Here is a 15326-nt window from a genome sequence, read left to right as displayed (position 1 = left end):
GTGATGTTGCAATATTTTATTTTATTTTTATTTCCTAATGAATTGGGGTCTTAATCTTTGTTTTAAAAAAAAATTGCAGTTCTTCTTGAGACAGCATTGAAGTATGTTTCATCTCTTTTGGATGCACCTGACATAAGAGGGAAGAAACCTCTCTCATATGCAGCATCCATAGGTTATGTTGATGGGGTTTGCTACATCCTAGACACATTTGTTGATTGCACATACAAAAGAGACGGTGATGGGTCTTATCCCATTCATGAGGCATCGAGCCAAGGCCATATTGCAGTTGTTAAGGAGTTTCTACGACGTTTTCCAGATTCAAGAGAGTTGCTAAATGAACAAGGACAAAATATTCTTCACGTTGCTGCTGAGAGTGGGAAAGCCAACATTGTTAGTTATATGCTTAAAAACCATGAGCTTGAGATGCTTATCAATGACACAGACGAAGATGGAAACACCCCATTGCTTTTGGCCACGAAGAATGCTCATGCTGAGATAGTGAGCATTTTGACATGGGACAAGAGAGTTAGGTTAGAGATAATGGATCGCAATGGCTTTACTGCTTTAGAAGCTGCTCTCAATTACGTGGGGCACACTCCTTCAATTCACCAGGTATTATTATTATTATTATAATTAATGATTCGTCTATACAATTTTTTTCATCTCAATCTGTCTGAATGAGATTCTTACCTGTAAGAATCTCAATTATATAGATTTGAACCGTAAAAATTGTGTAGATGTAGTGGTGCTATATTATTATTATTATTATTATTAAAAGTAGGGCAAAATTAAATATGAAACCAAAAAAAAATATCATCATGAGAAATTGGTAAATTTAACTTGGTTCGGCCAATATAGCCTACGTCCACCGATCTTTCCTGTTTGTTTATTATATTATTCATGTGATTAAGGGTTATTTTGGATATGACTTAGAGCAACTCCAATTATACTCTTCATTTTTCACTAGCTATATATATATATATATTATTTATTTTACCTAATTCCTTTTTTATCTATGCACTCCAACTTTACTTTTTATTTACCTATCTATAGACACAAACTATTTAAAGACCTTCAAAATCTCTTCAAATGTAGTTGGCCTTGAAATTTTTTGTTAATATAGTTATTGTAATAGCTAACATAGTTATTGTAATAGTTAGTTCATTAGAGTGACTAAAATATGCTGATGCTAACTATAATAGCTAACATGTTTCATTTAAAGAGTCCCTTAGAGATACTCTTATAAGCTAATTATTTTACTTATTACGAAAAGATGTGTAGAAAAAAATAGAGGTGATATTAATCAAATAAGCTAATAAACTAATTTTTTTAGATGTTGCCAAAAGAGAATTAAATATTATCTACTATCACTAAAATAATAATGGTTACACAAAATATATCCAAATAGAGGATTTATATAAAACCAACTGATATGAAGTAATGTTTCTTTCTTTAAGAAGATTCTAGTTTTCTACGGCCGGTAATTTTTTGAAGCATCAGATGTAGTATAATATTTCAAATGGCTTGTCTCTCCCAATATATAACAACCTGACTATATGTCGTGTTGATTTAAATTGTTTCTGCATAAGAAGTTAAACCCAAAATTCTGTAGTACAATTGTGTATTTAAATAAAGTAAGTAGATTTATATTTAATTAAATTACAAAATAAGAAATCATGGGACTAAATCATACAACATGATGAATAGAAATATTCAAAAAAAAAAAAAAAAAACACTGAAATAGAATAGTATTGGAAACAAACCAAAACCTGTGTGATACCATAATCTTCTTAAAACAGATTCGTCACCTCATCGTTGGTGCTGGGGATATGTCAGCGTCTGTCACCCAGGATATGACGGTTAGAACCAGCTAACGCAAAAGTACCTTCTGTTTAACTCCGACGAATTGACAATGATAGCACTCTCTTACACAGGAAGAAGAATACAGAAGTACATTGACTGTATAATATGAGAGCCAAAAATTTTGTGCTCCAATCAAAGAGGATGGTCTCCTGTTATACACAATGGGGGAGAGAGGAGAAGCGTTCCAACTATGAAGGCAGGTAACAAATGCAGCCAATTACTCATACAAAACTGATGGAGTAATGCACCAAAACTGATGGGACATATGTGTAAGTTACACACAATATACACATGTATGTATATATATCAGCAGCTACCTAACAGACTTTGCCCAAAAAGATTAGGTTGGTGTACCACCAATTTAGCCCAACTGAAACCTAATCCATTCCAACAAGCCTCAAGCCTTAAACTCAAGCCCAAGTCCCAAGATCCACGATCCACAACCCACAACCCATGGTTCATGAACCACCAACTCGAACTCAGCTCCGGCCCAGTCTAGTCTGGGCGAGCGGTGCGCACTTACGAGCTCGCATGTGGCAATTGTTTCATAACTAACTTGGACCATAGTTTGGCCCAAGCCCATCCTCGAAGCATCCATAACTCCCTTCCTTTAGAAAATTTGGATGCCCTAAAAGGCTCATGCCCTTATCCAAAGTTTGAGATTTAAATACCTATCAATGCTTTCCTCTGCAATCAATGTGGGATAAGTAGTCATACACTATTCCCAATACCTCATTCATGAGGCCAGCTTTATCAGACAATTTCTGATTCAATTCTCAATGATTTTTGGTCATTCTTTTTGTGGTGTAAAGATTTTGTTACAAAAAATCTAAACCCATTTGATCCCACTTCAACTGGTGGTTGGGACCTACTTTAATTTCATATTAAAGTCATCATAAAACTTTTTTTTTTAACAATCCCTCACATGAATAAAATTGACCGAAAAAAAAAAAACAGATAATGTTTAAGAGCAAAGACTTGGAGAGAGAGCACATAGACTAACCCTGTATTAGAAAAGGTAGCTGTTGGCCTTGAACCTTTCATAGTGAAAGCCTATCGGATTTAGTGACTGACCAGTGAATGTGACATCTTGAATTGTTCTGCCGTTCATGTAAACCCAGACACCAGACTTCACATAAGAGTTAGTCCAACCATTATTCTTGTTCTCACTAGTGTGTTTGATATGGCCATGGAATACTAGCCTGGTTCAGTGAGTGCTTTTAAAGAATTCGGCCTTGTCAATTCTTAAAGAACCGACCCCACTTTGCACTCACATAAGTGACCTATATAAGATATCTCACTATACAACGGTTGACTATTCACATCACTTAGGTCATTAAAAGCAATAGCTTAACTGTCCACCCTGTCAAGGTATCACTGTATAAAGGAATGGATAATAAGATTTACCTCTTCAGTGACTCACCGGTTACACGCAGTTAGGTTATCCTTTTGAACCTAGATCTTGGGTTTTCCGTTCCGGCCACATTAACTAAAGGCCTCAACCCCATTTCTCTTTTTTTTTTTTTTTTTGATCAGCAAAAAGAAGCTATATTGATGTAAAATAGCACAAGGTACAAAACAATACACCAATAAAGAGAAGGGGAGAGCAGGAGCATCACAACGAGCTGAATGATCCCAACTAGGTTGGCACCAAAAAACTCGAACTATCATTTGCTAGCACCCCCGAGTTGGAGAGAAACCAACAAGGAAGAAAGAAACCAAAAACAAAGAAAAAGGGACACCAGCTGCAAACTTCACCAGCTAAGCTGAAAACAATTCTCTTTGATCAACATGATAGGAAGCTCCTAGCGATGACTTCTCTCACAAACAAACAGCCCGAAGCACAAGACAGCACAAGACAGCAGGATCACACAGACCAAAGACCAGACCAGCAGCAGACCACTGGCCAATCCAATGCAAATTACACTGGAGAAGCCACTGCCATTGAAGAAACCTTGATCCACATCTTGACAGCCCAAACACCAAACCAGGACAGGTTCATCTTGATCCACTTCTGGTACTGTGACTAATAGTTAACATGACTAGCATATGGTCTGGTCTATCTATGTGATGGTTAGCATTAGCATTAGATGCACCCCCCACAATACATGAACCAGACTATTCATCAAGCATTATTTTCCCCACCAGCAGCCTACAAAGGTTTGAAGCATATCTGAAGGCAATCCATAACAACATAACCCTGCTGCCTAATTTGCACTCCTGATTTGCACCAACTGATTCAGCATCTGATCTGATTCCATTTGAACAAATAATCATCAACTGAGAGAGGAAAGTCCTTTGAAGTAGCTTTAAGCCAAAGAACAGTTCTGGTTTTGATGAGATCATATAGACCGAAGGAATTGGGCTGAGACAAAGAAAAGACACACTCGTTCCTATGTTTCCAGAGAGACCACAGAACCACTAAGGGTATTGCTCTCCAGATTTTCTTCTCGAGCCTCTTTAATTTTCCACCCATCCACCAGTAGAGAAGACCTTCTTGACGACCACTACAAGAAATTTCACTTTTTGTGACTAAAATTTTAGTCGCCAAAAGCCTTATTTTAGTCGCCAATTACTTTTGATGACTAATATATTTGGTCGCCAATAGTTCATCGAAGAAGACAATCTGCGACTAAAATTTTTTTGGTAGCTAAAAGTGACCAATCGGCAACTAAAACTTTAGTCGCCATATATTTTTTAAAAATAATTAAATATATTTATTTTTTACTTTTAGCGACTAAATTATTTAGTAGCCAATTGAGCATGTATGTTTGGCGACTAACTATTTGGTAGCCAAAAGTTTCACTTTTTGAGAATTGATGACTAAAAATTTAGTAGCCAAAAGTTTCCTTTTTACAATTGGCAACTAAAAGTTTAGTAGCCAAAAGCCAACATGTGATATTTGTTTAGTCACCAAAAGATCTCATTTAGTTTTTATAATTTGTTCTGTAATATTTTTTGCATCACCTGTAACCTATGCACGTACAAAATCATTCATCAATTCATCCATTCATTCATTCAATTCTTATCTATTCAATAAAAATATTTCTCCACAACCTGTACCATTCAATTTTCAACCATATACAAAACTTAACTATTAACCGTACATATCAAAGAAAATACGAATCCATAAACATAGTATAATCCACCAAATACATATACTATCCAAACCAACAATTAAAATCCAAATTTAAAAAAATCTTAAGAACAAAACATATCAGGTGTATATGTTTTCCATAAACAAAAATGTAATGTAAATTGCGCCCATGTAAACATCACATTCTCGTCATCTTCATCTAGGAACTTGAACTAATTGCATTGCACATTTGTCTTGTCATCCTGCATTACATGACAATATCAATTAAGATGACATAAAAATTGGTAATGCATGTTATTTGAAATACAATTATAATATTACTTAAAACAAGAAGCCCATACAAACATGAGACAAAACAAAGAAACCGTATGCATCAAGTTGGTCATTGCCCTATGCAATATCCATATACTTCCTGAGCATATCCACAAGCTTATACTCTTTCAAAATAAAAAACCATACCAAATTATGGGACTGTGACCATCTAAACTAAATTATGTTTAATCATATAGTAAATGGAAAGAACTAGAGCAACTACCATTGATGAGAAGAAGCTGACTAACCTCAATTTGATGTCTACCACAATAAGTAAATAAATAAAGAAGAAAAGAAAGAAAATAAACATATTTGATATTTTGTATTCCAACTGCACATATGATCATCAACAGTAAATTACTGAGTTGTTGAGCAAAATCATGTTAAGGACTTGCTTCCAAACTCAAATCAACTCAAACTTTAAAAATAAAAAAAAAAAAAAAAAAAATCACTTCAACTCTAGCATCACTCAAATGAGTGGTGCTTTCTACAAATGTGTGTTTGCAAAAGTCTTATGTCCACACACTAGGCTTGGAAACTGTGCTGAAGCAGTAACCTATACTTATCACAAACCTTCAGGTTGTCCAAACAAACAACACAATCCACTAACTAATTTATAATAATTAAATAAAAAAAAAATCAACTTTCAACAAGAGCATCTAGCAAATTGATACAGAAATGCAATATTAAACTGAAGAACAAGTAAACAAGTGCCTAACAAATCACACCAACTACTCCTATTTCAAGTACCAAAGTCTTATTATTGTAAAAAAAAGCGCTCAATCAAAACACAACTACTAATTTTTTAGGAAAATAAAAACAAAACACTAAACTTTTTTAGGCAAATCAATACAACACCCTAATATATATCAAAATAACCTATTAATGAACACCAACTCAGTTCAAACAACTTAGTACATGTTCGAGCACCAATTACACTGTCAATAAGTTAGGCTGTGGCTTAGAATTTTGAGATGCCTAAGACACATTTTATCAAACAGTTTGAAGGCAAGAAAAAAAAAAGAAAAAAAAAAAAAACAAATCAAGAATAAAAAAGAAAAAAAAAAAACAAGAACAAATTAATGAACCTTCCTTGTAATTGAAGTAGAGGCAAAGAGAGAGGTGGGTTTTGTTAGGGATAATCAATGATTCCTCACAAGTAAATCAATCAATGGGAATAAAAACTAATGCAGAAAAATTAAATCAGAAGCAACACAAGAATTTTTACGTGGTTCCCTCAATGTGAGGTACGTCCACGAGATCGAAATCTGATTCCACTATCAACCAAATAAGTTTCAAACGATTACAAACGAGACACGAATGGTCTCACAAACCACCCTTAGGTGAATTCCAAATAATCACAAATAAACAAAGAGGAAAGACCTCACCAAATAGATGAACCAAAATCTTCAGAACCAGAGTTGAAGAAGACCCAAAAATAACAACCCAAATCAATCAAAAAAAACCTTGGAATTTTCCTTTACACCACTAAATTGACTGCTGCTCCACAAAATAATTCCAAAGCCACGAATTGATTGATTAACTACAGTATAGCAATGGCAGCACTATTCCACTGAATTGATTTTCCAAAAAAACGTTCTGCCATAGCCTCATGGAAACATATAAACAATATTTATATATTGTGAATCTTGGGTTTATTATCAAAACCTTAGTTGTTTCCAAACTGAATTAGGTCTCCACCAAATTAGATATAATATATAAAAATATATTATAACTAATACTAAACCAAATTAAAACTCTTTTAATAAGCCATTGGGTCCCACACTCCAATAAGGAGGTATACCCAACAATTCTCCCCCTACCGACTTAGGTGGAGACATCAACCATACCCGCAAAAGTTCGACACTTCAAATGTTTGTCCCTCAACAAAGTCTTTGTCAACATATCCGAAATATTATCATCTGTGTGAACCTTTTCGAGTTGCAACAATTTCGAATCTAACACATCACGAATCCAATGGTATCTCACATCAATGTGTTTCGATCTCGAATGAAAAGTAGAATTTTTACTCAAATGAATAGCACTTTGACTATCACAATAAAGCACATACTTTTCTTGCTTTAAACCCAACTCTTGCAAAAATTTCTTCAACCATAACTCTTCTTTGCAAGCTTCTGTAATGGCAATAAATTCAGTTTCGGTAGTTGAGAAAGCAACACATTTTTGTAATTTAGATTGTCATGCCACAGCTCCCCCTGCAAAAGTCATCAAATACCCCGAAGTAGATTTCCTAGAATCAATGTCACCGGCCATGTCAGAATCTGTGAACCCATCAAGCATCGACTTACCATCCCCAAAACATAAACACACCTTCGAAGTCCCTCGAAGATACCTTAGAATCCATTTTACCACTGCCCAATGTTCTTTACCCGGATTAGAGAGAAAACGACTCACCACACCAACAGCGTGAGCAATATCTGGCCTTGTACAAACCATGGCGTACATCAAAGAACCAACTGCTGAAGCATAAGGAACTTTCAACATCTCTTCCTTATCTTTCTCACTTGTAGGACATTGATTCGAACTAAGCTTGAAGTGACCCGCAAATGGACAACCAACCGGCTCCGCTTTATCCATATTGAACCTCTCAAGAACTTTCTCAATGTAGCTTTCTTGAGACAACCAAATCAGCCCCTCTTTGCGATCACGAACAATTTTCATACCAAGTATTTGCTTTGCCGGTCCCAAATCTTTCATAACAAAAGATTTACTCAACTCTAACTTCAACTTGTTAATCATGGTAGAATCTTGGCCCACAATTAACATGTCATCAACATAAAGCAAAAGAATAATAAATTTACCATCCGGGAAATTTTTCACAAACACACAATGGTCTGAAGTGGTTTTAGAAAAACGATTATTCATCATGAAAGAGTCAAATTTTTTGTACCATTGCCGCGGGGCTTGCTTGAGGCCATACAAACTTTTTTTCAATTTGCAAATAAATTTCTCTTTCCCTTTCTCCACAAGACCTTCTGGTTACTCCATGTAAATTTCTTCTTCAAGATCACCGTGAAGAAATGCGGTCTTCACATCAAGTTGTTCAACTTCAAGGTTCATACTTGCAGCTATGCCAAGTACAATCCGAATAGAAGACATCTTCACAACTCACGAGAAGATTTCATCAAAATCAATACCTTTCTTTTGCCCAAAGCCTTTCACAACAAGACGTGCCTTGTACCTCAGATTCTTGCCATCGTTCTTCAATTTGAAAACCCACTTATTTTTCAGAATTTTCCTCCCCTTAGGCAACTTCACTAAATCATAAGTGTGATTTTCAAGTAAGGAATTCATCTCCTCTTCCATTGCCTTTTTCCAATCATCTTTCTTTGCATGCTTAATTGCTTCTTGGTAGCTCTCGGGCTCCCCTTGATCAGATATCAATACAAATTCATTGGGAGGATACTTTCTTGAAGGTTGTAGGTCCTTTGTAGATTTCCTCAACTCAAGTTGTGGTGGCAGTTCTTGAGTTGGATGCTCTTCCTCAATTTCTGGCTCAACTTCATTAGGATTAGCATCATCCTCCACATGTTCAATAGGTGGCTGCACATCTCTCCCATTTTTATCATCAACTAAAGATGAAGGAGATGGATCCATGTCAATGACATCACTAGTTTTTGGCTCCGGTTGATCACCTTTGCCAAAGTCTTCAATTGTTTGGTCTTCAAGAAACACAACATCACGGCTTCAAATGATTTTCTTGTCGACCGGATCCCACAATCTATACCTGAATTCATCACACCCATAGCCAAGAAAAATACATTGTCTTGACTTGCTATCAAGCTTGGACCTCTCATCTTTTGGAATGTGAACAAAAGCTTGGCAACCAAACACTCTCAAGTGCTCATAAGATACATCTTTACCGGTCCAAACTCTTTCTGGAACATCACCATTCAAAGGATAGGAAGGAGACAAATTGATCATGTCAACTGTTGTCTTCAATGCCTCACCCCAAAAGGATCTTGGCAATTTAGCTTGTGAAAGCAAACACCTTGTTCTTTCCACAATGGTGCGGTTCATCCTCTTGGCAACTCCATTTTGTTAAGGAGTCTTCTTAACTGTCTTTTGATGCCGAATACCTTGGCTGCGACAATACTCATCAAATGGCCCAATGTATTCACCACCATTGTCTGATCGGATGCACTTCAATTTCTGCCCTGTTTCTCTTTCAACCATGGCCTGAAAATGCTTAAATACTTCTAGAACTTGATCTTTAGTTTTTAGTAGAAAAGGCCAAACTTTCCTTGAATAATCATCAATGAAAGTAACAAAATAAAGTGCACCACCATGTGTTCTAACTTTTAAAGGACCACAAACATCCGAATGAATCAACTCCAAAACATTTTCTTTTCTAGAAACAACATTTTTATGAAAAGAAACTCTGTGATGTTTACCCGCCAAACAATGAACACAAGTTTTGAGATGTGTACATTTCAAACCGGGTAGAAGCTCTTTCTTGAACAATACTTGCAGCCTCTTTTCACTCATGTGGCCAAGCCGCTTGTGCCATAATTCGGTAGAAGTATCATCTTCAAGTGCATTGACAACACCTTTACAAATTTTTCCTTGCATCGAATAAAGTGTATGAGTCTTCTTGCACTTAGCCACCACCAAAGAACCTTTTGTGAGCTTCCATATTCCATCACCAAATTTGTTGTTGAAGCCTTCATCATCTAGCTTCCCAATAGAGATCAAATTGAGGCGAATGTCGGGAACATGCCTCACATCTTTAAGCAACAACTTGCAGCCCAAATTTGTTTCCAAGCAAACATCACCCATACCAATAATCTTGGGCAAACCTTCATTACCCATTCGAACAAAACCATAATCTCCTTCGGTGTAGGTAGTGAAGAAATCAACTCGAGAAGTCACATGAAAAGAAGCACCGGAATCAATCACCCAATTGCTCTCTTGGCCCACAAAATTAATACAATCATCTTCACAAACAACCATGAGATCATCGGTAGTAACTGCCGTTGTGTCTTCTTGCTTCTTATCCACACTTTTGTCACGCCTTTTCTCCTTGTTCTTGAGCTTTCGGCATTCTCGCTTCATGTGCCCTTTCTCATGGAAATAATAACACTCAATGTCTTTCTTTGAAAAAGAACCATCTTTTGATTTGTCACGGCTTTGATCACGACAATGAGGAGTCTTACTCCTCCCCCTTGTTTTGCTTCGGCCTCTCACAACAAATGCTTCCGAATGAGAGGAACCCGCTGATTTTCTTCTAGTTTCTTCATTCAACATGCTACTAGTGACTTGGCTCATTGTGACAACTCCATCAGGTGCCGAATTACTAACCGTCACAACCAAGGTCTCCCAACTTTCGGGCAAAGAACTAAGTAGCATCAAAGCCAGTAACTCATCATCAAAAACAATTTTCATAGAAGCAAGTTGGTTAACAATACTCTTTATTTCATTCAAATGTTCCGGAATAGGGCTTCCCTCTTTATATTTTAAATTAACCAACTTACGAAACATAAAAGCTTTATTTGTGGCTGATTTCCTGTCATAAAGACTCTCTAATTTTTTCCATAAATCATGTGCCGAAGTTTCAGTAGCAACATGATAAAATACACTGTCATCAATCCATTGACGGATAACACCAACGACTTTTCGATTAAGCCTCTTTCACTCATCATCTTTCATACCTTCAGGTTTGCCACTATCACCCTCAATAGGCCCATACAAATCTTTACAAAATAATAGGTCCTCCATTTTAGTTTTTCAAGTTACCCAATTACTTCCATTGAAGCTAGACATGCGACCCACATTCCCCTCCATTGATTTACACAAATAAATATACCAAAATAAACCGTAAGCTCTGATACCAGTTCTTAGGGATAATCAATGATTCCCCACAAGTAAATCAATCAATGAGAATAAAAACTAATGCGGAAAAATTAAATCAGAAGCAACACAAGAATTTTTACGTGGTTGCCTCAATGTGAGGTACGTCCACGGGATCGAAATCCGATTCCACTATCAACCAAATAAGTTCCAAACAATTACAAACGCGACACGAATGGTCTCACAAACCACCCTTAGGTGAATTCCAAATAATCACAAATAAACAAAGAGGAAAGACCTCACCAAATAGATGAACCAAAATCTTCAGAACCAGAGTTGAAGAAGACCCAAAAATAACAACCCAAATCAATCAAAAAAAACCTTGAAATTTTCCTTTACACCACTAAATTGACTGCTGCTCCACAAAATAATTCCAAAGCCACGAATTGATTGATTAACTACAGTATAGCAACGGCAGCACTATTCCACCGAATTGATTTTCCAAAAAAACCTTCTGCCACAGCCTCATGGAAACATATAAACAATATTTATATATTGTGAATCTTGGGTTTATTATCAAAACCTTAGTTGTTTCCAAACTGAATTGGGTCTCCACCAAATTAGATATAATATATAAAAATATATTATAACTAATACTAAACCAAATTAAAACTCTTTTAATAAACCATTGGGTCCCACACTCCAATAAGGAGGTATACCCAATAGGTTTGGATGGACTCGCTATTTTCATAGACTTCACTTGAAAAATTGCAAGCCCCAGAAGTAGAGGTAGAGAGGGAGGTAGGTATGTAAATGAGGAGGCTATCAACTTGTTGCTTCACAGGCTGAGTCTCTAAAACCCATCTCAAGCACAACCTTTCACAGGTACTCTCTTCGATTGCTCTGTTTTTTTTTTTTTCATACGTATCAAAATTTCTGTTCACAGATTCAAACGCTTACACCCAAAATTTTTTTACAGAGAGAGAGAGAGAAAGGAAGAGGAAGAGGAAGGGGAAGGGGAAGGGAAAGAAGAAGAGAAAGAGGAAGAAAAAACACCAACTGTCCTTGGTGTGCGATGTGGTATTGTCGAAAGTTGGAGATGGGTGCTCGTATGCGGCGGTTGCTGGTCAGAGATGGGTGCTCCTTGCGACGGTGGCAGGCAGCTCTATATGGAATGAGAGAAAGAGAGATGAGAGAGGATGAGAGAAAAGAGTGAGAGCGTGAGATATTTTATACAAATGGTTATTAGTGACTAAAATTTTTTAGTCGCTGAAAGTATTTTATAAATCCCTCCAAAATATTTGAAATGTCTCCCTCCAAAAATTTTAGTTCTTTGGCGAGTAAAATTCTTTTTTTGTCGCTAAAAATAAACTTTTGGGGACCAAAATTTTGGTCGCCAAAATTAAAAAGTAATTTTTTATTTTTTATTCGGCGACTAAATGGTTTTAGTAGACAAAACTCAATATACGGCGACTAAAATTTTTGTTTGTCGCTGAAAATAAGATTTTGGTGACCAAAATTTTGGTAGCCAAAGGTAACAAATAATTTTTTATTTTCCATTCGGCGGCTAAATGGTTTTAGTAGCCAAAACTCAATATACGACAACTAAAATTCATTTTGTTGCTGAAAATAAACTTTTGGCAACCAAAATTTTGGTCACCAAAGGTAAAAAATAATTTTTTATTTTCCATTAGGCGACTAAATGATTTTAGTAGGCAAAACTCAATATATGATGAGTAAAATTCTTTTTTGTCGCCAATTTTGGCATTTTTAGCAACTAAATTTTTTTTTAGTCGCCAATAACCAATATATCGCCACTAAAAAAAATTAGTAGCTAAATATTTATTTTTACCAACTAAAAAAATTTTTGGTTGCCAATTCTATAACTTTTGGTGACTAAATTTTTTTTAGTCACCAATTTTGGTCGCCGAAGGTGCATTTTGTTGTAGTAGACGTTTCTACTAACTCTTGAGCTAACCCTTTGGTTAGCAGATCCGCAATGTTATCCTTAGACTTTTCATAGTCTAAAGAGACAATTCCATTAAAGAGCAATTGTTGTATGGAATTATGTTCACGACGGATATGTGTAGAATTTCCTTTATACATGTTACTCTGTGCCTGACCAATTGCCAATTGGCTATTACAATGAATACAAATAGCGGGCATAGGTTTTAGCCATTGTGGAATATCTTCAATGAATTGACGAAGCCATTCAGGTTCTTTAGTTGCTTTATCCAAAGCAATAAACTTACATTCCATCGTTGATCTCAATATACACTTATGCATGGAAGATTTTCAAGACACGGCTGCCCCTCCGAAGGTAAACACATAACCAATAGTGGATTTGGAATCCTTTATCCAATTTGCGTCACTATACCCTTCTAGTACTACTGAGTATCTAGTATATTGTAACCCATAATCTCGGGTGCAGCGGAGATAACCTAATACCTATATAATGCCTTTCTAATAAGTAGTATTAAGATTACTCATGATTTACTAAGCCTGCTAACAGAGTAGACTATATCTGACCTAGTACAACTCATCAGATACATCAAACTCCCAATGACCCAAGAATATTCTAACTGAGAAACACTCTCACTATTATTCTTGGTCAAATGTAGACACAAGTCTATCGGTGTCCTTGATACACTCGTATCTGATTTATCAAATTTCTCAAGTATATTCTCAACATAGTAAGACTGAGAAAGTACAATATCACTAGATGTTCTGTTAATCTTAATACCTAGAATCACACCTGCAAGACACATATCTTTCATGTCAAATTTAGAGTTTAACAATCTCTTAGTAGTTCTAATCATTTTATCATTACTATCAACAATGAGTATGTCATCAATATATAGACACAAAATGACATAACATCTGTTAGTATCTTTCACATATACGCATTTGTCACACTTATTGATTTAAAACCCATTTGACAACATAGCGTTTCTCAATAGTTTTTGGTCATTTTTTTTTTTTTTTTTATGGTAGTGTAAAAATCTTGTTACAAAGAATTTAAATCCATTTGATCTTATCTCAACTGATAGTTGGGACCTAGACCATAAAGCCATTTTTTCCAAGAAATTCCACCATAGAAGTACCCTTACAAATTGCCTAAAATATTTTTGTAAAAAGACACAACACAAAATAACGACAAAACCATATAAATGAGAGACTCTTTCATTGATCACACACACAGCGTTTGGTTCTGAGAATGTTCAACACAAAGAGAGCTAATTTATACAAGATGAGAACAACTCAATTGGAAGTATGATCTACAAAACACTTTCACCCCATGCATTCATTCATGACATGAAATGCACGAACCATGTTTATCAATCTGATATTGATTTTTCTCCTTCACTTTTTTCACCATCCACCCATCTTCAACATATGCAACTATTTGTATTTATAGTTCGCTATTTATGTATTAACTTAACAACCATTTGCTTGCATGTGAATATTGAGAACAATAAATAAGAAAATATTAAGTATATTTTAATATTAAAATACACAAACTTCAACATTATTATCATATGTTCGCCCAGTAGTCATAAATTACAAGAGCCATGATAGAGATCCCCTCCATTCACCACCCCCACAGACACGTGGCGGGTGGTGATTGGAGGAGCAGGAAAAAAAGAAAAAAGAAAAAGAAAATGTAACCAATGAGAGAGAGAGGGGGTCAAAGGGGGTGGGGGGCAAAGGGGGCATGAAATATTTTTGAAATTACAATTCATATACGGTAGGCACAAATCATACTTACACCATGAGGATCTCAATCCCACGAGGATCATCTTCTTGTCATATGTATATTTAGGATAACTCACATAAACATAGTTATTAAAATAAATCATTTATTTCATTTTAGTCCGCAATATTTTATGGAACAATTTGTGAAAAGTTCACTTATAGAACCATAGATTATTTTGTTTAAGATTTAATCTTTTTTGTGATAAAAATTTTTAATAGTGAGAAAGATAAATTATTCATTTGAAGGATTTTTTTTTCCCATTTTTATCCCACCGTCGCCAGATTTCGTCAGCTGATCGCTAAAAATTTTATTATAGCCGAAGGTGGCTGACGGTAGAAAGTGGTGTCTGCTGGCGACAATGGTGGTAGTGGTGATATGAATAGATAAGTAGATTAGGTAGACAATGAAAAGATAAATAAATGTGGAAGGATAATATGGTTAGTTAAATTATTATTATCCTTTTGGCCCGAAAAGAATAGAGTTTGA

The 15326-nt window shown here is 35.6% G+C and overlaps 1 protein-coding gene across 1 annotated transcript in view; it reads left to right on the top strand.

The window, feature by feature from the left end:
* Positions 1-15326, top strand: part of LOC114276299 (protein ACCELERATED CELL DEATH 6-like) — a 111137-nt gene that overhangs the window by 16490 nt on the left and 79321 nt on the right. Inside the window, exon 2 of the mRNA XM_082878964.1 lies at positions 80-612. Within this exon, the coding sequence (XP_082735090.1) occupies positions 80-612 (533 nt within the window). The remainder of the gene's footprint in view (positions 1-79; positions 613-15326) is intronic.

Source organism: Camellia sinensis, chromosome 7 (genome assembly GCF_055761805.1).
Source record: "Camellia sinensis isolate YWXY chromosome 7, ASM5576180v1, whole genome shotgun sequence".
NCBI lineage: Eukaryota > Viridiplantae > Streptophyta > Magnoliopsida > Ericales > Theaceae > Camellia > Camellia sinensis.
This window is presented reverse-complemented; position numbering and strand designations above follow the sequence as displayed.